This window comes from Mesocricetus auratus, unplaced genomic scaffold (genome assembly GCF_017639785.1).
Source record: "Mesocricetus auratus isolate SY011 unplaced genomic scaffold, BCM_Maur_2.0 Super-Scaffold_100004, whole genome shotgun sequence".
Classification (NCBI taxonomy): domain Eukaryota; kingdom Metazoa; phylum Chordata; class Mammalia; order Rodentia; family Cricetidae; genus Mesocricetus; species Mesocricetus auratus.
In genome coordinates this window covers 8,013,007-8,038,093 of record NW_024429189.1, presented here as the reverse complement: position 1 = coordinate 8,038,093, position 25,087 = coordinate 8,013,007, and the positions used below count along the sequence as shown (strand labels likewise).

General features: G+C 46.0%; 1 protein-coding gene across 3 annotated transcripts; it reads left to right on the top strand.

The window, feature by feature from the left end:
• The first annotated feature begins 1,575 nt into the window (after positions 1-1,575).
• Positions 1,576-18,109, top strand: Il1rn (interleukin 1 receptor antagonist). Of its 3 annotated transcripts, none has more exons than XM_021235051.2 (5): positions 1,576-1,706; positions 12,796-12,847; positions 14,482-14,570; positions 15,530-15,642; positions 16,687-18,109. In XM_021235051.2, exons 1-5 carry the CDS (start codon positions 1,697-1,699, stop codon positions 16,900-16,902), a joined length of 480 nt encoding a protein of 159 aa, XP_021090710.1. In that variant the 5' UTR covers positions 1,576-1,696; the 3' UTR covers positions 16,903-18,109. The 3 variants fall into 3 exon arrangements, with proteins under 3 accessions (XP_021090710.1, XP_005083802.1, XP_005083800.1); XM_005083745.4 differs by lacking the exon at positions 1,576-1,706 and adding an exon at positions 12,548-12,644; XM_005083743.4 differs by lacking the exon at positions 1,576-1,706 and having other exon boundaries at positions 12,657-12,847.
• The last annotated feature ends 6,978 nt before the right edge of the window (positions 18,110-25,087 follow it).

Genomic DNA, 25,087 nt, shown 5'->3' with positions numbered 1-25,087 from the left:
TGAGATTTGAACCTCTGAGCACCAGAGCCTGTGTCACCGCCTGACCCTTCTCGTCATAACAGATATGCGCACCAGACAGACTCCTCCAGCAGCTTCCAGACTTCCCTTCCAGCCCAACTTCCCAGGTTTGCAAGACTGGCATTTGTAGAGTTTCCAGATTTGCAAAGTTAGTTCCTGATTATTCACAGACACATGTTTCTCTACAAACGCTCCTTTCTAGCTCCTAGTCAAGCCTGAGAGACCTAGACTTTCTAACTGGGTGAGCCCAAGCTAACAAGAGCAGGAAGTAAGGGCCCCCTGGGAAGTCCCTGTGGTTAGGAGTGCCCAGACAGGCATCCTTTCTCACCTCGGGGCCCCAGTACCTCCTAGGCCCCGGTCAGGCCCAAAAGGGAGACCCTGGGAATCAGTCCAGATCAATGCACAGTGAGGGGAAAGTTAAGGGCTCTGACCAGATGACTCAACCAAGTGAGAGTGAGCCATCCCGCCCATCAAAAAGCCAGACTTGCAGGTGGAAGGATTGCAAGCAGCATTGAGCTCGCCTGCCCTCCCCTTCACCTTGGTATTAAGGCATTGCCTGGAGCCTCGTTTAAGAGTGCGCAATTTATAAAACCATTTTATGGTCTGCATGGCAGTCATCTTCCTTGCCAGTCAAATTTAATGCAGGGCAGGGAGTGCCAGGCCTGTTTTGCTTCTATTTAAGTAAGAATGACATGGCCCGACTCTCTCAAATAGTCACTGCCATCGTGGAGATCAGCCACAAGGATCTCTTGCTGCTGCTGTTCCCCACCTATCAGCCAGGTGACAGGAGTTGTCTGCTTCCTGGTGGGAGGGCACAGAGGCACGGAGGAGCCACAACAGGTTGGTTCTGAACCGCAGAGGAGGAACAGGGCTCAGAGACTTGGGAACTTCCTGAGAAAGTTAAGAGAACACATCTGGCCTTCGGGACGATGGTCCAGCTGTGAACTGCAGGCATAGATGGAAAACGGGTGAACACCCTAAGTGATTATTTCCACCACACCTCGTGGTCTGCACGGCGCTCAAACCGTGCGGGTCTCAGCCCACCCTGTGATTATAAATGTTCCCCAGCTCAAATGCCACCTTCCTCAGGGAGGCCTTCCTGGTCCCTTTTCCTAAGATATCTGCCTGGGTGCATCAAAGGCACCTCATGCTCTTCATTTCTCCTGTAGCCCTTATCCCCATCCCGCTAGAAATTAGTTTATTTTACTCATTCCACCCCCATGTGTCTGGCTTGCTGCCAGTGCTTGAGAGACCACCCCACAGGCAGGACTAAGTCAAGATGTGCTTTGAATAATTTATGCATGCCTGATGGTCTGGTAACAGTCGGGTTTGGGGTGAGACAAAGGTCCCCCCTCATAGACCCAGCTCATTTCTAACATGTGACCATAGGTAAGAACCAGTTTGGCTTCTGCTAGCCTGAGTCACCCCTCTGGAAGCTGGGCCTGGCTTGGCATCAGTCATCACCAACCCACCTCCTAAGGCTGACTGGCCTGGTGTGGGTGTATGGGAGGGGCCAGCTCCCCCTCTTATTCTGCTTAGGTAGCTGGGAAGGAGGGGTGGTTCCACCCTGGGAGGGTCTGTGACACAGGTGCTGCCCGGTGTTCCCTTATATGCAGCATCTCTCTGAAGTGAGACACTGGAAGTCACTGGAAAACCTTGTGTCCTGTTACGCTCTCCCATGGCTTCAGGTAAGTTCTTTGAAGTTGTATTTGCCTGTTTGAAAACTAAGGGAGGAATCGTCTGCCACTGGTGCTGACCCAGTGCTGGATGCCAAGTGCATGTAGCTCTAGGCTATCTGGAAGACCTGGCTGATGGAAGGCCTGCATCCCAGGAACCGACCTAGGCATGCTGGGGCAGAGGAAGCATGTCTGTTACGAGAAAAGTCACTAAATGTGCTGGCCATTCTCCACTGCTTATAGAAACAGGAAATGGATGAAATGTCTCTGTGAGATGGAGGAAAGATGTGCGCATTCAGTCAGAGCTATTGATGATAGAAAGCAGCCTTTGTCCACAAGGCTGAAGAATGATGTGGATGGGTGGGGTCTGCAGAGAACTGGAGGACTGACGCTATAACTCCAAGAGATGTTTGCCATAGAGAATACAGGCTCTGATCTGCTGCCCAAGGCTCAATAGATTCCCTAGGCCTCTTCACTGACACCCAGATTCAGGGGGTCTTGACAGGCTCTGGTCACACACTAGTGGTGGACACTTCTTAAGAAAAAGCCAGATATTATCTGTGATGCTCTGATTAAATATAACAACAAAAACAAGCCAACAAAATATAGGTTGCCATCTTTACCCAGAACACATTTGGTGCAAATAGTTCTTAGGATTTTGGTCTGAAGGTTCAGTTTCTAATTTCAGTTTAGCTTTTGCTAAGCCAACCATTTATCAGGGAAGAGGTGTCTTACTACTCTTAATGTTAAGAAACAGCTAACAAACCCTTGCTTGGACATAGACACTTTCATGGTGCTTGCTACAAGCCAAGCACTTGGCAAAACTCTCAGGTGGCTTATGGGTTTAATACTCACAATACCGTATGAGGAAGGACCTTAGCGTCCACATTTTCAGAAGAGGAAATAGATGGAGAAAGATTAAGTAACCTGCCCAAGGCCATGTAGCCAGTATTAAGGGAGAAGCTAGTGTTGACTGTGAATGAGTGTATCTCTAAGCCACTGCTCTGTGCTGGTAGGACAGCCACTGGGTGAGATCCCAGAGCAGAAGTGCTTTGTTAGGAGAATGAAAGAAACACATCCTCTCTTTGCCCCAGTGGGTGCCTTGTCTCTTGTGGAAAGTATGACAATGTTAGACTATGCTTGTACATATTTTCAAATGTTGTGAAGTAGAATGCTAGGGTCATTTTCAGAACCAGACAGAATCTTATTTTAAAATAGTTTATTTGAAAATATTTAAACTGGAAAACACACAGGTTCTACACACTGGTGAACAGGAATTGGGTCGAATTCCGGAATCAGGGCAGACAAGCCTAAGATGGACACCGCTGACCTTGGAAGAAGGAATCAGAAATGCCATCAATAGCCAAAGAGATGGGAGGTTCCAGATGTGACGAAGCAGAGAGCATGGCTCTAACAATTGATAAGTTAAATGTGTAGTTTGAGTGAGGGCAGGAACAAGGATATACGTTTGCCTCTCTGGACCTTTACTTTCTCTCTGTCCATGGAGTCTTCCTACTTACCTCACAGGTGATGTTTCTAAAGAAAGAAGGGATAAAGATGAGGAGGACACAATGGTGATGGAGATGATATGTCCTGTTTAGAACCTGCACTTGAAAATAGTTTTTAAAACTATTAGAAACTAAGTTTATAATCTTAAGAACTAAATAGTTATTTAAAAACTAAATGTCAACATCTTAAGATGAGTGGCTTACCTTGAAATGAGTCAAAGGTGACGTGATTGTTCTTTTGTTTACTGTGGTCTCTTCCTGGGTGAGAAACTCATCTGATTTTGTATACTTTCGAGTTATCTATTAGTCTGTTTGTCTTGATCATCATCTGTGCCTTTTTCTGTCTAGATATCATCTAAACTATCTATCATCTATCTAAATGGATCATGCCTCTACAAATAAGGAAAGCAAAATTGGCAAGAGACAGTCATTAAATCAACTGTGTCTAAAATTTGTGGCACTGTCCATGAGGTACAAGTTCATTTTAAGGGCTCACAATTTAGAGTGAGCAAAAGATGGGGGAGTTCACTGAGATACAGATATCCAGTAATAAAACTAAACTAGTCTCTGAAAACCCAAGGCAATTTGTCATCCTAGTCCACAGCCAGGTAAAATGGCTTTCACTATAGCCTATACAGGTTTAGAATCACTGTTTCCTTATGTCCCAATGCTTTCCCATATCTTCAAGCAATTATGAACTAACTAGCTACTCCATACATATGAGTTAGAATAAGCATAAGTAAAAGGAGAGTTCTTGCTTGTATTAATCTTGCAATGAAGCAAAGAAGGGAAACATCTATGACCTCTTTAGCAAGACTGTAGTATGGAAAAGAATGAAAGAAAAAAAAACAGAGTTCAAACCTTGCCTTAGACTGTGTCTAGAGTAAGTAGTCTTTCTGAGCCTTGAGTTTTGCTCTACAAAGTATCTGGGCACATTCCCATCATGAAAGTGGTGATATGGTGTCTACTTTTCACAGAGGAGATTGGCATTAAGAGTAGTACAAAATAGGGATCACTCGGTGGCACAGAATATTTGTGGTGACTTGAATGAGAAATGTCCCCTATAATTGACCTAGGCATTTGAAGATTTGGATCCTGGTTGGTGGTGCTGTTTGGGGAAGTTTAAGATGTACAGGCTTGCTGGGGGAAGAAGAGTTTAAAGCCTCACCCTGCTCCTAGTTCATTTCTGCTTTGTGTCTGTGGTTGAAGATGTGGGCTCTTAACTGCCTGCTCCAACCATCATGCTTCCCCTACATGATAGACTTTTATCCCCTCCAGATCCAAAATATATTCTTTTTTCTTCAGTAAGTTGATTTTGGTTATGGTGTTTTGTCATTGCAAAATAAAAGTGGCAAATCAGTAACAGAGACTGGGGTCCAGCAGATGACAGCACAGCTGTGCCCTCTCTCAGAATTCCTGTCCATGTCCATCATCTCTTGCCCTATGAAAGTTAATCTTCAAAGAAAAGAGTGAGCATGTGTAGGTGGGCTTTTTCTTCCCACCTTCCAGTTCCCAAATAACAGACACAGAGACTTAATATAACTTATAAGGCTTGGCCAGTAGCTCAGGCTTATTACTAACTAGCTCTTACATTTTAAATTAACACATATTTCTTATTTACACTCTGCCACATGGTAGTACCTTTATTAGCATGGCACGTTCATCTCCTGCTCCTTCTTTGTCTGGCTGGAGACGCTCTGACTCCACCCTTCTCCCCAATGTCCTTAGTTTGGTTGGTTCCACCTATACTTCCTACCTGGCTACCAGCCAATCACCTTTTTATTAAACAACCAGAGTGACAAATCTTCATAGTTTACAAAAACGATTTATTCCACAGCAAACAGGTACCTCTGAAAAATTGATAATTAGACTTTCAGAGCCAATTACATATTACGCCAATCCATATCACACCCACATACCCTGGAAGTAAAAGCCATCTGGGAAGACTTGACGTCAAAAAGGATTCAGAGGAGGCTTCCTGTTTGGATATGGAAAGAGAGTAAGCCTTTTGCAAAGCACTGCTCTACCGTGATTGGTTTATGCCCTACCTCCTGAATGACCTTTACTATCCAGGAGAGAAAAATGTGATCACCCTGACACTAGAAAGCTAGGGGTTGAAGCTTGAGTAGACCCTGCCAGGATAACAGCTGTCTCCAAGCCTGACTTGCTGCCTGAGGGAGCTTCCAACAAACTTTGGGGACTTATTAAGATGAGCTCAGATACCTGACAGGGGTAGCTAGGAGTAGATGGATGAAGAAAGCATAGGCTGTATTGTGAGGTGATGTGTGTGTGTGTGTGTGTGTGTGTGTGTGTGTGTGTGTGTTTCTATTTCTTCTCATATTAGTATATTTATACATGACTTGGAAAGAACAACTTTAGGCCATTATTTTAGTAAAAATTAGCCAGGTTGGGACAATACTGTCACTGCTGTGTGGTACACTTTAATGCTCAGCCATTCAAGTGTTGGCTAGAGGCTATGAGGTGATGCCGTTTCAGCTCAGACCGCATGCTTGTTCACCCAAAGCCAAATGCATGCATCTCACAAGTGCGGCTCCAACAGGCAGAGTTAATGCTCACATCAGGATTCGGGGCAGCCAGATGCTCCCGCCTCTGTGGGGCACTCCATCTGGAAACACCCTGTTGCCAACTTCCCATTCGCTGACAGTGTTGGTGCCTTTAAATCATCCTTGGTGGGAGAACTTCAGCCACAGCAATTGGGAAACCCTATAAATAAAATTTACAGGGAGACAGAGCGGTTAAACACAGCATCCTTCTGGCTTACTCACCCCATTTCACGTGTTATCTATCTTCTGAGCCAAGGACTATTTGAATAAAACAAGCCTGACAGTACTCTCCAATGCGATTTTCTTTAAGACAGATCCTAGATCCTTGGGGTAGCATTAACAGCCTTTCTCGCATTCAGCTTTTTCCATTACTTTCTACTGACTCTACCCCTAAACAGGGTGAGCGTGAGTGCTAATACTATCCATTTGGTAAGATTAGAGTCACCTAGAAGACAAACCTCTGGGTCTGTCTGTATGGGAGTTTGGAGACTGAATTAGTTGAGGCAGGATGATTCACCCATCTGCCTTAGTTATGGTCTCTATTGCTGTGAAGAGACACTGTGACCACAGAAATCTTATAAAGGAAACATTTAATTGGGGTGTCTGGCTTACAGTTTCAGAGGGTCAGTCCATTATCATCATGACAGGGAGCATGATGGCAAGCTGGCAGGTGTGGTGCTGGAGATGAGAGTGATACATTTTGCAGGCAACAGGAAGTAGACCGACAGTCACACTGGGGGAAACTTGAGCAAAAGAGACCTCAGTGCCCATCCCCCACAATAACACTCTTCCTCCAACAAAGTCACACCTCCCTATGGTGCCACTCCCTTTGGGGGGGATCATTGTCTTCCAAACCCTCACACTATCTGTGGCCATCCCCAGCCTATGCTGGGCCTGGGAATCAATATAAGGAAAACAAGGAGTTGAGTACCCGCAGTCATTGTTCCCAGCTTCCTAACTGAGGATGAATGTGACTTGCTACCTCACATTCCTTCTACCATGCATTCTCCACCACGACGTACGTGCAAACTGTGATCCTCAAGTTGCTTTAGCCAGGTGTTTAACGTAGGAATGAGAAGACAGGGAAAAGGCAGGTGCTATGTATCTTTACAAGATCTCTTTCAACCTGTGACAGAATAGCCAAGATGTAATTAACCAGTGGGGTCGGAGGAGGTGGAAGCTAGCTTTGGGCTTCTTTATCCCCTGGGCATCTATAAGCTTCAAAGTCTGCAGATTCACTGGGAGTATAGCTCAGTGGTGAAGCATGACTTTAGCATGTGAAAAGTCCTGGGTTAAATCTCTGGGGAACCTCTCTCCAAGCTGAGGTTTTGAGGATTCAGGGGCCTTGGTTTGGAGAGCTCAGAACAAACTGATTTATGCATTATGTTCTGCTTAGGAGAAAGGGTCCTGATAAACCCCATGTAGTCTGGGGTCTGATTCTTGGAGAGGTAGAAGTGAGCCAAAAGTGGAACAGCCCTCTCAAATATCCAAGTCCATTTACAAATGAGCTAAAGTCTTATTTGGATAAATGTTACCTGGGACTTCAGTGCCCAGTTTCCCAGCAGGAGCAAAACGACCCATATCAGGATGATGATAGCAGCATACACAGCCTTTAAAAAAACTCTACAGTTTAAAATATACAGTAACCCTGCATAAATATAAAAAGCAGGCATGCTGTGTTAGTTCATATAATAAAATGCCTGCTATAGTTAACTTATTGAGAGAAGGGATCTAGCTGGTTCACAGTTTTGGAGCCTCTAGTCCAAGATTGGGTGGACTCGTTGCTTTGGTGTTTGGTTTGTTTGTTTGTTTGTTTTTGTGTTATTTGTTTTGTTTTGTTTTGGGGGGAATTTGGTTTTGGTTTTGGTTTTTGAAACAGGGTTTCTCTGTATTGTTTTGGAAGCCATCCTGGAACTCGCTTGGTAGACCAGGCTGGTCTCTAACTCACAGAGATCTGCCTGCCTCTGCCTCTGCCTCTGCCTCTGCCTCCTGAGTGCTGGGATTAAAGGCATGCACCACCACCGCCTGGCCATTTTTTTGTGAGTGTGCCAGATATCAATACTGTAGAGCACTCACCTCATCAGCCAGGATGGAAAGAACAAGAAAAAGGCAGAGAAATTCCCTCTGAGAGTAAACCTCCAGTGGCCTAAGGATCTCTGGCCTGTGCTGGGTCTACCATATCTCACTAACAGCATTCTGGGAGTACTTAAACCAAATATACATGCAAGGCAGTTTGTGCATTAAAGAAAATGGAAGCCGGGCGTTGGTGGCGCACGCCTTTAATCCCAGCACTTGGGAGGCAGAGGCAGGTGGATCTCTGTGAGTTCGAGGCCAGCCTGGTCTACAAAGTGAGTTCCAGGACAGCCTCCAAAGCCACAGAGAAACCCTGTCTCGAAAAACCAAAAAAAAAAAAAAAGAAAAAGAAAAAAGAAAATGGAAAATAGGAGAAAATCTAGGAGAGATTCAAATAATGGAGTTACCAGGGGCAGCCTTTAAAAGGCCCATGCAGGGATGGGAAGGTGGCTCAGTTGGTACAATGCTTGCTGCACCAGCATGAAGAACTGAGTTCAGGGCCCCCCTACCCATGTTAAAACTGGGTATCTCCTTGTGAGCTTGTAATAGCACTGGGTAGGTAGAGGCAGGAGGAGGGTCTCTGTAGCTAAATGCATTCAGTGAGAGATCATGCGTCATAAAAACTAACGCAGAGAGATGGAGGAAGACACCCAACATCAACCTTCTCTCCCCCCTCTCTATCTCTCTCTCTCTCCATCTCTCTCTCCATCTCTCTCTCTCTCTCTCTCTCTCCATCTCTCTCTCTCTCTCTCTCTCTCTCTCTCTCACACACACACACACACACACACACACACTCAAATACATAGGCCCAGGTATAATATTTCCAAAGGTTTGGAAGACAGGATAAAATTCCATAGAGAGCTATAAACTCTACAAAAGGGGTATCAAGTGGTGATTCTAGAACCGAGAAACATCATCAACTGAAGTTGAGAAGCAGCGAAGAGTTATCAGAGACTTCCCATGTGGCCAGTGCTGTGATTAATATATCACGGGACTCAGGGTAAGACATTTGCGAAGGTGGTCCTTCCTTGCAACCTGATGCAAAGGATTCCTAAGGACCTGGTCCATGTGGGGGACACTTTCGTTTATACCCTGCTCTGTCCTTTAAGCTGCCTTTCACTGTCTGTTGTCACTCCCAACATGTGGAGAGCTTGGGTTTTCTATCTCCCTGCCTCTACAGAGCCCTTTGAAGCTGTTGTCACCAGTGTCTAGTAGCACAAGGCTCAGCCAGAGCTAGAGCTCAGAGGGAAGTCACTAGGCTCTGTTTGTGTTGACATCCTTAAGCTTTGCTCAGGAAATGGACTTTGGGCTGAGCCCCCAGAATTGAGAACAAGGCTAGGTAGACGGTGAGCAGAATTGCCAAGACCACCAACAATAACACCATGAGAAAACAACTGAGTGGAATTGAGACTAGGAGGTGAGGAAAGAAAAAGAACTTTTTCCTTCCTCTTTTTCCCCCTCTAGTGGGGAGATGTGCTCAGAATCACCACTGGAAACCCAGGAGCTTCATTCAGTACGGAAGGAAAGGGGCCTGGATGAGTAACAGGGAGAGGAGGGCTTGTACATGCTTGCACTTGTGGGATAGGGTTGTAGGGGTAGTAGGCACTGTGACTCATCTCTCCCATTTTATTTGAGGTAGAGAAATGTGTGCAATCATTACTGTTTGAGTAATCCCCACGTGCCAGAGTCAGGGTAAAAGTACATCATGTGAGAGTCTTTATTTCATTCCCATAGCGATCCACGACGTGGCTTCCGTTATTAAAATTGGTTCATGGATAATGAAACTGAGACCTAGAGTGTCTTCGCACCTCGTCTGGGATAGCACAGCTCAGACTGTGTGAGAGGATTGAGACTCGGGGTCTTCCCAGGGGCTCCTTCTCTGCACACTCGGATAGGATGGACTGCAGGCCTTTGGTGGAAGTGGGCGTGGTCCAGGAAAGACCGCGCGGGCCAGGGAAGTCTGGGAGCCTAATGTTTCAGATCTCTAGAACTAATCTCCTTCTGTTTGAATCTGGGCCGAAATCAGAGAAACATTTACCCAGCAGCTGTGATTTGGGTGCGATTTTACTTGAACCACTGTCTGAGGGCAGAGGCTAGCACATAGCTCCTCCACACAACTTGGAAAGTATTTGTCTTCCTCGATCTTCAAGGATGTTTGAGACAACACTGATTTGTTGTTTTAACGAAGTTTCACCAGTTTGCTAAAAGTTGGCTATTTGGGACATTTATTTTCGTTAAGAAGTCCCTAGTTTTTCATTGGTTGTTATATTAGTAGCTGCCAAAAGCTTGGGGGAAATAAAAAAGATCTGTAAAAGCCTGAAAATGGAATGGGGAAAAAAAGCAAATTACAAAGTAAAACACAGACAAAATATTTACAGTTTAATGGCATTCTTGTATACTACATATAAAAATCACAGCGTTCGTAAATATAACCATATTTACAGAACAATGGTATCCAAGTATTTGTGCCTCAGTTGGGGTTAAATTGTCTTGCATTTCTTGTGTTATTTTTGTTTTCCTATGAATGCATAATTGTCACCACAGTCAGGCTAATTAACATATCTACCTCCTCGCCTACTTATCCCTCTCTCTCCCCTTCCTTCTTCTTCCCTCGTTTTCTCCTTCTGTCTCTCTCATTTTCCTTCTCCTTTCCTTTCCATTGAAGGGGAAGAGACAGTGAGGCTGCTTAGCAACCACTCTCAGCACGTTTCCACGAGTAGTAAGTACCACTGCTGTTACCATACGACCCACGGATACCCAGAGTTCACTCCTCTCGTCAACTTGGCGTATGTTAGATTTCTGGAGCAGCGTAGAGATAGAAGGGAGAGAGGTACCTGACCTTCAACTGATGCTACTGTGTTGTTAGTACAGGGGGCAGCCTCTCTCCCTCAGGAAATAGGGATCTACCAGGAGGAAAAGGTGTTGTACCCTTCACGGGGGGGGGGTTTGAGGAGCTGGGAATGAGGAAATTGTTCCAGCTGTAGTAGCCTACGTGTTGTTGCTCCTGCAGTCTCTCCTTCCTGAAATTGTTTGCCCAAGGCCAGACAGACTATCGTTACTGGAGTGACTGATGACAGTTGAACAAAGCCATCTCTGCTCTCCTAGGAATCCTGCTTTACAGCAGAGGCATTCCATCTGCATAGTTCACTCCTTATTCATTCCCTATCATCCATCTACTGCCTCTGGCAACTGGCAACCTATTGCCTGCTTCTGAGTCTTAATGTGAATTGTGTTAATATGTAAGATGCAGCATTTGTACAGATAAATAAATAACTAATATAAGAGTCCCGGGCAGCTTCAGAAATACTGTAAGACAAGCATGATGGAGCTTATGATAGTTGGGTACCAGCTACTTCCCTCTTTCAGCAGGTATGACAGCATTAAGCACCTGATGACTAATAAACCTTCCAGAAACTTCAAAGCTTAATTAATTCAGCAGTTTCTGGAAGTTGTAAATAACTAGACAAGTTCATACCCATGCACCTCCTTCAGCCTGGTCTACAGAGCAAGTTCCAGGACAGCCAGGGATACGCTGAGAAACCCTAGCTTGGAAAAAAAAAAAAGAAGGTCAAATGCATCAAGATCAATGGGTGATGTAGGACAACCTGGTCACAAGACCTGGGTTTCTGGTCCCTTGCCATTAGCAAGCTCTATGACCCTTCCTTCTACTAATCTTTCTGAGTGTCTTTGTGGGAGGCGGAGATAAAGCGAACACTATGCTCCGATCCAGTTCTGAAAACCCTACAGCTGCATTCCTGTGATAGCACTGTCCCCCGGGGGAGCATAAAACAGCTCTTCACCTTTCATAATGTAAAGCAGGAAGCTCCGTACCTTCCCACCACCTGTCTAGAAAATTGCATGAAAGGAACTTAATGCTTATTAATGTCCACTTGGGGCCAAGACTTAGCTTCCTTCTTTCCTTCTACCTTCAAGGAAGACTCAGTCCTCCTCACTCTGGGATTGAAGAGACAGAGACATAAATAAATGAAGTGACTTTTTCAGGTCACATGGACGGCAGTGACAAGTGACAGAGAAGGAACCTGGATCTGTTGTTGTTTGCATGATTCATCCACCTTTCCCAGGCCACGATTCAGGAAGGAAATCACTTCTCAAAGGCTCCCAACTTTCCAGACCTGGGGCTGGGGAAGATGGCTGATTTTCAAGCACCCCTTGGGAGGGACTCCCTTCTCTAGAGCAGGGATCAGCAAACTTGTGGGCAACACGTGACCAGTCCTGTGTTTTATAAATACGCTGTGTTAGAGCAGAGTTGAATTTTCTGGCTTACATATTGTTTGTAGGTGCTTCTGCACCACGGCAGCTGAGCTGAACGTCGCGTGGAGCTTGGATGATCCACAAAACACCAAATATTTACTATCCGGTTCTGAACATAATGTTTATCCAGAGTCTGGCCAACTGTCCCTTCTCCAAAGAACACAGTAACAGTGACGTGAGACTGTCCTTTGTCCACCAGGCCCTATCACTTGCCTTCCGATGAAAAGGGGACATTTCTGCACACATCTGTTTTGTGGGAGGGAAAAATCAGCAAACAGGCTCAGGATACCTGTCATGCAAATGAGAGCGTCTGGTTTTCATCGTCCTCTCCTTCCCAGGAACACCATGAAGGGGAAATGGAGAGCTCAATTTTGGGGAAATTGCAAAGGGCAAAAGGGGGAGGAGATCAGTTACAACACACTATTGCGACACTCAGCAGGGTTGAAAGTGACAACAGCAAGGGTTTCTCTTTTTGGAAATATGAGGGTTTTTCCGCTTCTGACAGTGGGACGAGATGACAGCACCGCGGGCCGGTGAATGACTACTTTCTTTATAAGCAACCACCCTGAGCTGGAAATGGCAGTCTGTAGTCTCTGCTGCCTTGCTGCGGACTCAGGATGGAAATCTGCAGGGGACGGTACAGTCACCTAATCTCTCTCCTTCTCTTCCTTCTGTTTCATTCAGAGGCAACCTGCCGCCCTCCTGGGAGAAGACCCTGCAAGATGCAAGCCTTCAGGTAAGTCTTCCGAAGACACGGGGTTACATAAAGACACATGGCATGTGTACAGGGCACTGGATCTGAGGGACAGGATGGAAAAGGATATAGATACTTCATTCAGGAACAGTTTGATGCATACACGGCCTTTAAGGAATATGTTTTTAAAATGTTCCATGCATGGTGGCAGTCAACTGCACTCACTTTCCCAGATACCAGTAAGTGGTAAAAGAGAAGGCACCCAGGAATGATGCTAGCTTTGGGATTCTAGCAAAGAGGAATGCTGCAGTTGGACACAGTCAAAGGCTCAGACCAACAGTCTATACACACGCTGTGTCTGTGTTGACTTGGAAGATATGTCTCGTTGAAGTCCTTATCTGTAACATGATACTGGTTTAAGATATACCCCTTGTGTACCTAACGGGGTTGTGAAATTAACTGATAAGGTAACCATGTTCTGAGACCTATGTTGTGAGAACTGCAAAGTGCCTGAAAAAAAAAAGACTTAAGTTTAAAAATTGGGTCATGAGACTTAGGAGATGTTATCCACCGTATCGTAAAAATGACAGCCCTTTATTTTGATTGAAAAAATAAATAAAGAGATTGTTGGCGCATGCAATCTGTCCTTGACCCTCCCTGAGAATGAAGTCTGTGTTGAGTCACTTCCCCTTTGACCCTGTCTGCTCTGGACCCACAGCTGGAGGCTGGGTCTCTGGATAGGAGTACATGCATCCATCCCAAGGATAGTCTGTCCCACAGATCCAGGGACAACCTCTTAGCAGCCCCAAGAGAAGTTGCTAGAGTCCTTTTAGCAAGGTTATTGTGTCCCTTCAGTTTGAAGCTCACCATAGGAGAAAAGGTGTAAATACCCCTTCATATGGAGAGGACTTGATTTGTCCTTGGCCCTGCCCTGAGCTCCTGGGCTGCCCCAAGCTACCCAAAGGAGTCCCCTGACAGGTAAAGAGATAATGTATAGATTCAAGGTGATGTCAACAGGGCACTATTACCACATCTCACAGCTGCCTTTCTCACAGCCAGGGAGCCCTTCACCAAGAAGACAGGGAGTGACCACCAGGCTACTGGGTGAGCTAGAGAGGAAGCTGACCTGCTCCCAGGGACAGCTGTCCTTGCCAGAGCCAGAGCAGGTGATTGGCAAGAGAAGGAAAGGTTCTAGTTCCAGACTTCCAGGCCTAAGACTCGGAGTATCTTGGTTGTGATGTATTCTAACCTTTGAACTTACAATACTGTGACTAAGCACCAGTTTCAAGTGGCCATCTAAGTTACACATAAATGCCTGAAAACAGAAGAAAGTCTATGTGTAGCTAGCAGCTCCCCTATTGAGTAGGATGAATATAGGATGTGTTTGCATTGCCTAAGATTCTGCCAGATAGGGATGCTCTAAAGAAAATTCTGCTGAAGCACCAGGCGTCTATGCTGGGATTCTGGGGTGAGGAGCAAGAAGAAGAGGTTTTCTGTTCACCAGCTGTAAGCGATGAACCCATCTCTTGTGTAGTATTGGCATGCATCTTCTCATCTGCATTATGAACTCTCTAAGGACCACACTTCCAGCAGATCTAGAAGTACACTAGATGATGCTGAGAAAGTAGGACATAGTGCTGCACTGCCTACTACAGCTAGGCCATTTTGCTTTTCAGAATCTGGGATATTAACCAGAAGACTTTCTACCTGAGGAACAACCAACTCATTGCCGGCTACTTACAAGGATCAAATACCAAATTAGAAGGTGAGTGGTTAACAAGGAAGCTAACGTAATATGGACGTGGGGTCACTTTACCCTGCTCCTCCGGCTGTAGGTGGGATGTCCTCATTTCTGTAGAGTTTGAAATGAGAGACATGACCACCAGAGGGTACACATGGGAGTAGCCTGAAGAGTGGGGAAAGGTAGAGCCTAGGTCACAATGTCCCAGGGACACAGCTAGAGGGGTCACAGCTTCACGTCCTTGGTCCTTCTGTATTGGTAGATCACCTGTGTTCCTGTGTCATTCAAACCCTAGCCTCACTCTAGGCCAGCACTCAGGAGGCAGAGGCATGCAGATCTCTGTGAGTTCGAGACCAGCCTGGTCTACAATAATGAGTTCCAGGACAGCCTCTAAAGCCACAGAGAAACCCTGTCTTGAACCCCCCCCCAAGAAAAGTTTTCACATCTCTGTTTTCGAGAGAGGCATTGCCTGTATCTCCTCATTATTCCCCAAGCCCTTTCTCTGCTTTCCTGTCTTATTCAGCAGTTATAAGACTGGCTTTTCCTGTCTTTCTAGCAATTTAGCAGTTCTCCCATGAACTTGCTCAAGGATAGGGAGGCTGGGTTTGCTACTGCTACCTCATAGGAGGTGAGAAAGTTGGCCTGCAAGCCCACAGGCTTCCTGGAGGCCTACTCATGGGCCTTGTGAGCTTTGTGGTCTGTCTACTAACAGCATGTCTATTGACCAGGAAGACAGGCTTCCTGGAGAAAGTAGAGAAGGTTGGGAACAGTGTGGAGCAGAGTCTGGGAGGCTGGTCCTTAGGGATAACTAGGTAGAGTGTTGGGTTGGATTTCTGGTGTGGATGCAGACCAGAAAGATAGATCCTTCCTGACCTTCTGACCTCAAAATTCTAGTTAAAAGAGGAGGCAGGAAATGCCCGCAGGCTCTTCCTCGCCCTGCCTCCTCTTCTCTCTTTCTGACCCCACCTTCTGCTCTTCTCCAGAAAAGATAGACATGGTGACCACTGACCTTCACAATGTGTTCTTGGGGATCCATGGGGGGAAGCTGTGCCTGTCCTGTGTCAAGTCTGGAGATAATATCAAGCTCCAGTTGGAGGTAAGAATCTGGTTATCTATCAAAGCATTACAAAACCCAATGGCTTCTAACAACCCTGGGTGGTTTTCATAACTCTGAGTGTGTGTGTGGATGAGGGTAGCACTTTGTTCCTCAGAGAGTAGTATTCTGGGGTCACTCCTGAAGTAATTTCCACAATGTTCTTGGTTGTTATTGGATGTCCTCCCAAAGCGGTTTCTCATCCGCTAAGCCATCATTTCCATAACTCAAGCTGTAGATATTCTACGCTTCCTTGTAGCATGATGGCCAACTTCTATGAGAGATTATTCTGGAAAGATGGGCCTCAGTGTGAAAGTGCTTATTAAACTTGGACTTACATGAGTCTGTCTATTGGCAAAATTATGGACTCATTGTAGAAAGGCGCCACACAGGCACAAGGATTTAAACTCACTCTAGGAGGAAACATTTTTCATGGAGGACCACCTCTATGACACAATCACCCATGAGTCTTGTGCTGGGGCCCCTAACCCACTTGCACCTACCTTCTTTAAGCAAGACCATGTACTTCCAATCATTATATATGCTACTAGTTTTAACCCAAGTGCAAGTAGCTACAACCTTGAGTTTGTAACTAACACTAACCAATGGACAGGGCCACCTTTGGGGGTGGGCAGAGAAGAGTGACTATCTAGTCTGAATATAATACGGATGGCCAGGTTATTTTATACAACACATCATATAGGCTTTGAGACACTCTACCTTTTCTTTACAGCCCTCTTGCCTTGAAAGAATCAGGTCCTGGCCAATCACTGCCCCTCTGGCCTTAGTCTCTGCTTATGGGGCCATGCATTTGCTAGACTTACTGTCCCATGGCTACAGTAGCATAATTTTCAGTGCAAGAGATGATAGCAGGACAACCCTTTCTGTGTGTTCTATCTTAAGAATCTGGAGCCTGTATTATTTGGTCAGATTTCTGAGAGATCATGTCTCTACCATCAGAGGGGAACAGCCTTACAAGAGGTATAAAGATAGATAATCAGGACCTCTGGGCTCCCAGAAATCACATGATTACTTCCTGACTTCCAGGAAATTAACATCACCGATCTGAGCAAGAACAAGGAACAAGACAAACGCTTCACCTTCATCCGCTCAGAAGAAGGCCCCACCACCAGCTTTGAGTCAGCCGCCTGTCCAGGCTGGTTCCTCTGCACAGCACTAGAGGCTGACCGGCCTGTCAGCCTCACCAATAAACCTGAAGAGTCCCTTACAGTCACGAAGTTCTACTTCCAAGAGGACCAATAGTACTCCCCAGGCCTTCCCCCATTCCCAGGCCATCAATGACTCCGTCAACTGCCTCTCCACTCTGGCCATCACTGGGTCTGAAGATCAACTTTTGCAGGGTGTACAGTAGCAGGGGGTAGAAGAGCCCTGATAACATATTTCTGCCTTCACCCTGTTGGCTGACCCAGTCCCCATGATGCTTCCAGAATGATCTTTCAAATTGGATCATGGCAGGCCCTTGCTGAAAACCCTTTCTCATTGCCTCTGCCCTTTGAGTGAATTCTAGACCACTTGCTTGGCCTAGGTGTCTTCTTCTCCCCATACCTTCCTTTTCTTCCCTTGTTCTGCAGGTCCACAGCCCAGACCAATCAACTCGCTTGACCACACCCCTGAAGTGGCTCCCTTACCCTGTTTTATAGACTTCTGCTGGTCTGTGGAGAAGGTTTTTTATTCTCCTTGCTGTCCATTTGGTTTTTGGTGCTTGGAATGAAGCCCACCAGGGCCTCATGTATACTAAGTATGTGTCCTACCACCAACTATGCTTCCAGCTCACAGGGAAGTTTCTAAGGATCCAGAAAGCAGAAATTAAGGATCTCATAGTTATTTTATTAGGCCAGCCTTATTCCATGTGGGGGAGAGTCCTTCTTGTGGAGGTGATGTTCCTACATTTGTGAAGTGATGGTACACATGGGGAAATAGATAATAGGTTTTCCTCTTTTCCTTTTTTGCGTGAAGTCCTAAACTGAAAAATTAAAATTTAGTAGACTATTTCATCCCTATAATCCTTTTTTTCTTTCTCATTTCTTTTTTTGGGGGGGGGAGGAGGATTTCAATAGTCTGAATCCCTCTGTCCAGCCCAAATACCATCTCCACTCCAAACTCCCCCACAGCTGCCTGCAGATGTGCCCCACCATTGCTGTGAAAATGTCTGTCAGGCCCCTCCTGCTGTGGTAAATGAATCTCCTGATCATTTCTTGACCATGTTAGCACTTCTAACCTTGAACACTGGTGTGGAAGTAGCTATGGCCTCTGTTTCCTCTGTGAGCTCCAGAGAGCAGGGAGCAGTGTGTGTGTGTGTGTGTGTGTGTGTGTGTGTGTGTGTGTGTGTGTGTGTGTACTGCTTTGGCTCATGGCAGGCAATGACTATGTGTTATATGTGCTGGGTGGAAAGTTTCTTACTCCTTCCTGTGACTTTAGCTGTATTTTACAATAAAACACTGAAAATGTCTACTTTGTTGGCTGTGACCATGTGCCCAGGCATAAGGCATAGGGTTCTGGGGAAATGGGGAGGTCAAGGGTTCTTTCTAGTTCTGTGGCTACAGAAGAGTTGTCTCCTCTCTGAAAACCTTCTTCCTCATTGGTTGTCACTTCCTGGGTAACAAGGCACCAAACACTCTTGCCTTTAAGTTATAGAGTATTGTTGTCCACCATGAAACCCCCAAGTTAAAACAACACAAATACCTCTCATGGGTGAAAAAACATACAAGTATCAGATCTGCACCCAACTCAGTACTCCACAATGGCAAAGATGACAAATGAGCAGCACCCAGCTTCACCCAACACAATGGGAGAGTCTTAATAAACTGGCTCAACTTACTAAAGCTCAAACGCTTCCAGGGCAAACATCAGTTAACAAGCTAATCATCAACAAAGAGGAGACCAAACACTCCTGTGAACCTGTGGTCATGTTTTAATCTCCTGTTCGCCATGTGTGCTCGGGGTGAACTAGTTAAAACTCTCAGGGGTTCAGTTTCCCCATCTCTCCCAGCAAACGAAAGCTAATGCAGAATGAGTTGCCACCTTTAACCTTTGTAACACCTTCTCTGCTGAGTAGTAATGTGGTTGCCATCATCAGTCCTGGAGGAGCCAGTGCTCAAGGACTACTTCAAAGCTCCCTTGCTTCAAGTATGACCCGTGATTTGCAGCACTTGAGAATAAAACGCAAGCTCCCGGCTTAGGCGCTCACCTTAACCAGACCCCCAGGTAAATCACACAGGCTAAAGTTTGCAGAGCACTGCTTCTGACAGCTGTGGAGGCACACGCCTTTAATCCCAGCATTTGCAGGCAGAGGCAGGCAAATCTCTGAGTTCAAGACCAGCCTGGTCTACAGAGTGAGTTCCAGGACAGCCAGGGCTACACAGAGAAACTTTGTCTTGAAAGGAGGAAGGAAGGAAGGAAGGAAGGAAGGAAGGAAGGAAGGAAGGAAGGAAGGAGAGAGAGAGGGGGGAGGGGAGAGAAAGAGATGAGGGGAGGGGAGAGAAAGAGATGAGATGACAAGAGGGGAGGGGAGGGAAGGGGAGGAGAGAGAAGGGGAGGGGAGGGGAGGGGAGGGGAGGGGAGGGAGGGGAGGGGAGGGGAGGGGAGGGGAGAGGAGAGGAGAGGAGAGGAGATGAGAGGAGAGGAGAGGAGAGGAGAGGAGAGGAGAGGAGAGGAGAGGAGAGAAAAGTGCTGCTTTCCCAAAATGCTGCCATGCAGTGTATAAGCTCTGGCACGCTTCCCAACATGGTTAGCTTGATTAAAAATTCAGCCTTCTTCTTTCTCCACAACCCTCCAGCTCATGACCACACCGAAACCTCCACTCTTATTGCCTTACTTAGACCTCAGGTGCTCCTTAAATTCTGAGGGGAACGCTTTAGTGCCCAACAAATCCAAGGGTTTCTGTCTCATACATATATAATGCCAACTCTCAGTGTTACAGAGAATGACTGAATCTGATTTAAGAAAGCAGAGTTCCTGGCACTCAGAAAGCACCCTCCCTTTGTTTTACCCATAACGCCTTTGCTTGGGCTTTGTTTTCCAGAGCCTATATTTAGGAGGAGAAAATTAGCCACTCCACACCTCGTTAGGAATTCCTGGATTACATCAGCCAACAAAATCTGCACTCAGACCAGCTCATAAACCCGGGAAAAGCCAGGAGTTGAGCAAAGAAGATATGAACACCAGGTGGCGGTAGCACTCATGAGCTTTAGCGAGCTATGTTCTTTCAGGTTTCTAGGTGGTCCCTCACCACCAGGATGGGCCCAAGCCTGATTGATGGAAGTGAGGTCCCATACAGAAAGGGAAGAGAGCAGAAGAATCCCCAGGGTAGGTAGGAGTTGAAAAGGGGTTTCCATGCCTAGGGAACGTTCTCAGAGACACAGCACGGAATCTCTGACTCGGACTCCAAAGCGGAAACAACTATTTTTCGTAGGGCTTAATCCTTAACATAAAGATACTGAGTCTCATGGGATCTGTATCTTGGTAGCAGATGGGGTTCGTAGTGGACAAACACCTGATTATTTGGGCTATATTTAAAACAACAGGATGTGCAAACATTTGAGTTTGTCATTGACTGGAGTTTAGATCTCTTGGCTTGCACTGAAGTAAACAGCCATGTATGTATACGTGCCATCAACACAAAAACCATCTTTGGTTCTTTTATATTACACAAGAAATGGGGCACAGCTCATGGAGGCCAGACTTGGGTAGCATATCCAAGAGAGGTCTCTTTTCAATTAGGAGACAGTAAAACAGCAAGGCTGGGTGGGGGGAGGGGACTCAGACAAGTGCCTATGAGGACAATGGTCTTTTTTCCCCACCTCTAGGTCTGACCTATTGAAACAACAGAGAACCCCAGAAAACCTGGCTCAGAAATCTAAAACCAGGTCAGCTAGAGTGGTGCACCCCTGTGACCTCAGCACTCTGGAGAAGGATCATGGGTTCAAGGCCAGACTTATTAAATAGACAAAATCCCAAAAGCGGTTTTGAGGCTTTCGACATTTCACAGTCTAGTCAGTATCCCTACCTACTGCAGTGGTGGCCTTGGTCAGGCAACCCTGGCTCCCGGGTCCTCATTTGAAAGGCAAGGACTGGACTCGATCTGTGTTGCGAGGGTAACCTGACGTTTCTTATGAAAGGGTGCAATGCCTAGCTTCTGGCTCTGCATGGAAACTCTGAATCACTTGGACTAGGGGTGGCTTGAGGTATGCTAAGGCTGAAACCCTCCAGGAGCCCGGAGGTCAGGCTCCCCCAATTGTTCCTGCCTGGCAGTAGCTGTTGACACAAGGCTGGAGATGCCATCTCCCTTACGGAAAAGGCTCCTTACTAAGTCAGCCATTCATTTCCACTGTGCTCTCAGATAGACTGAATGCCAGCGACAGGGTGCTTGGCCAGCGTCTGTAAGGTCGTGGGTTTAACCCCAGTAGGAATGCATGCCTTGCCGATTCTTCAAAAGCATGGGGTATGCACCTGCAATATCACCGCTTGAGGGGCTGAGGCAGCAGGATTGCGAGCCTGCATGGAATTGAAAACTGAGATTGCCTTAAGGATAGTGAAATGTGATAATTTCCTGATTTCTCAATCGTAAGGTTGGCTAAGATCCTTGGCGTAGCAGCACAGTCTGGAGTGAGCACTGGAGAAATGAGGACTGTCGGTCATACAGGCCTGTCTTCTTCAACAGAAGGAAATAATGGTGCCTACCTGGAGTGCTGAAGCGCTGTGGCCAGACAGCCTGTGACCCTTTGCTATTGTTAGGAGCCAACCCTCTTCTGAATCCACCCTGAGAACGGTTTAGGCTTTAATCCTGGGCTGTGCCACTCAGTGAACAGCACTCACTCTTACGAAGAAGGTCCCAGGACTTAGCATCCTCCAGTAGCATCTTCTCACAGATTCTTCCCCTAGGCCCTGCCCAGCGCTCCGTTTATCAGCCAGTAGAACTCATTCTTATTGTAAAGGTCACAGTCGCTTTTTTACCCAGCTAGGGAGGTTCAGTGTAGCTATGCCCAAAGCTTTGTTGTGATAATTACCGTGTGGGGACCTTTTTCAAATGTTTTACTATGCCTAAATGTGTAAGAATAAAACATGAGGTGAGACAGTAGTGGGTTAGACCCAGTGCCTGCGGAGAGTTTCACCCTTTACCTACCGTGGATCGCCTGCCTCCCCAGCCATGAGGCTTGCGGGGTACCCAACAGCCTGTGTCGTCGATTTTTTTGGCTTGTATTAAACAATGTTAAATTGGTGTCGATTTTTGAAAATCTTGGGAAGAGCAAATAATGTTGTGGCTTTGTGTATAAAATCTCCAAGCCACAGAAGCAATTGTCAAAATGTTTCATATCAAACCTAGTTATCAGAGAGGTATGGAAAGATGGTGAAATAGAATCGGGGTTCTTCCCAGTGACAGAGAGGGAGGAGTGATGAGCAAAGTGGTCAAGACTGGGCTGGTGAAAGCCAGAGAAACAGCTGACCTGACAAGGGGAAGATCTCAGACCCCAGGCTGAGGACTAAGAGGCCAGCGTGGGGCTGATCCAGACTCCCTGAATGTGGGTGTCAGTGAGGAGACCTAGGCAATCTATGTGGTTTTTGGGTAGTAGATCAGTATTTATCCCTGGCACACAAATGGACTTTGGGTGCCCATCCCACAATGAGGGATGATCTCTCAATCTGGACACTTGGGGGAGGGCCTGGGCCCTCCCCAGAACGAAATGACAGACTCTAGAGATTCCCCCAAGGAGGGTCATACCCTCCCTGGGGAAGGGAGTGGGAATTGGGTGGGGGGTGGGGAGGTTGGGGAGGAGTGGGGGGAAGAAGAGAGATCTGGGACTGACATGTGAAGCAAGCTTGTTTCTAATTTAAATATATAATAAAAATAAATATTAAGAAAAAATATTTCATTTAAAAAAAGAATTGGGGTTCTTAGCTTAACGAAGTTAAATAGAGTAACTATGGGCTTTGGGGCTCCTGCACAAGGGGGCAAGAAAAGAACTTCAGCAAGTTTCCACCAGAGGGCAGCCTTTCAAAAGAGAACCCTGGGTAGACATTTCTAATTAGTTTTGTAAGCATTCAGGCAGTATTCTGGCCTGCCCCTGCCACCTGGCAGAATGCACTCAGGCAGTACCCTGGTCAGCCCAGGGTTCCATGACTCCCAGTCTGCATGCAGGTGCAAAGGACCCCTTCAACAGACAGACCCCGGCCTACTTAATGCTCTCTTTCCTGCTGTTCCCCCGGGACAGACAGGACTTTCCTTGTCTCCCTCTTCTCTTCCGTCCTCTTTTCTCTTTCCTTCCCCCTCCCTCCCCTTTTTAATAAAACTTCTCACTCAAGCTCTGTCTTCTAAGAGGAAACTGGCATCTCTCCCCCCTACCATTCAAAGGATCAAAGGGACCTCAGAGCATCTTTGGCCCTACAAACAGAGGACAGACTGTGTGTTCCAGGAAAAGAATTTGAAAATTACAGTTCTAGCCGGGTGTGGCTTGTAGCTGTAATTCCAGGATCCCAAAAACGGTTCGAAAGCCCCATTCGCATCAGTGGGTTATATTTATAGCCGGCCAAAAGGAAATGGCATACAGAAAACGGAAGTGATGCACACAGACCACGCGGAGTGGTTCCCTCTGGCATGGTTTTGTTTGAGCCCGGTCTGAACAACTGGCGGCCCCCTGCCCCTTTGATTGGTCGACACCCTTACAACAGTGAATCATTCGTATTCATGTTAGGCTGCGGTTTGCCACACATAGAGAAATCTTTAGAGCAGACTTAGGAAATGCAGAAACAGCTTTTTGTTAAACAGTTCAACTTAACATGAAGTAGCGTCTCCTTGTTAGTTTGAACTAGTATGTTAGGTCTTTCACTGCGTCATCTTTTATTGTGGTGACTATTTTAATCTTGCCATCATCATTTTTAAATTAAACTTTTTGAGAGAGAGAGAGAGAGAGAGAGAGAGAGAGAGAGAGAGAGAGAGAGAGAGAGAGAGAGAGAGAGAGAGAGAGAGAGAGAGAGAGTCTCACTACTGGGTTCTACCTTGAGATCCTCTGGTCTCAGCCTCCCCATCTCTGGAATCTCTTGTGTATACTGCCATGAACGTCCTTTTGTGGTTTTGTTGGGTTTTTTCTTGTTTTGTTTTTGCTGTTTTAAACTGAGTGGTCTATTGTTATTATTACTATTATTACTGTGGTTTTTTCTGTGTGGTGCATGCGTGGTATCTCTGTGTGTTTGTGCTCAGCTGTGTGCATGTGGAGGCCAGAGACTGACTTTGAACGTCTTCATCTGTTGTTCTTTTCTTCAACTGTTGGGCAAGGGTCTCTCACTGAACCGGAGTGACATGTCCGCTAGACTATTTGGCGTCCTAGCCTCAGAGATCAGTCCAACTTTGTGCTTCCAGCCGTAGGTTACAGGCAAGCACCACCATGCCCAGCTTTTAAATGGTGTTGGGTCTACACTCAGGTCTTCATGCTAGTACAAACACACTTCACTCACCCAGCCATCTCCTCATCTCCATAAGCAGATTTTTCCTTGTTGATGTATGAGATGTGTATACTTTAGACGTGCTGATGTGCATATGCATATTCTTCTGTCTCTAGCCGGTCTGTCCTGCCAGCAGGCTCCCTTATCACTCAGGCTAGCCTGGGTTTGCTTCCTTCTACACTTCCTTTCCAGCTGACTCCACTGCTGCTGATTTCTTTATATTTTTATGAATGCTTTTCCCAGTCTGAAGACTACTTACTCATATTCTATACAGGGCAGCGTTTTAAAAACCATGATGTCCCACTTACAATTATTTTTCTTCTGAATTTTTCGTCTAAGAAATATTGCCTTCCAAAAAGGTTCATTTTGTTGTGTTATTTTGTCTAAATGGTTTTTGTTGTGTCATTGGGGTTTTTGTTGTTGTTTTTTCTTTTGTTTTTGGGTTTTTTTTTTTTTTTTGGTTTTTCAAGACAGGGTTTCTCTATATTACTTTGGAACCTGTCCTGGAACTCGCTGTGTAGGCCAGGCTGGCCTCGAACTCACAGAGTCCGCCTGCCTCTGCCTCCCCAGTGCTGGGATTAAAGGCATGCGCCACCAACGCCCGGCTGTTTTGTGTAAATGTTAAAGCTTTAGATTCTACATTTACACCTGTGAGTCATTTTAGGAATAATTTTCATGTAAGGGTTATGGGGAAAGAATCATGCACAATTCTTTTATTAAATCACAATATTTGATTCATCCATTTGCTGTATAATTTAATAGCTTTAGTAACCGATAGAGCTGAGTAATAATTGTCATAAATGATAATAATATTTAAAATTTTAAAAATGTTATCACCGTGGGAGCTGGGGAGGTGTGCAGAAGTTAAGAGCACAGGCTGATCTTCCAGAGGACCTGGGTTCCATTCCCAGCACCCACTTAGTGCCTCACTCATGTCTATAGTCCAATCACAGGAAATTCAGTCCAATTCCAGGGAATTCAGTGCTCACTT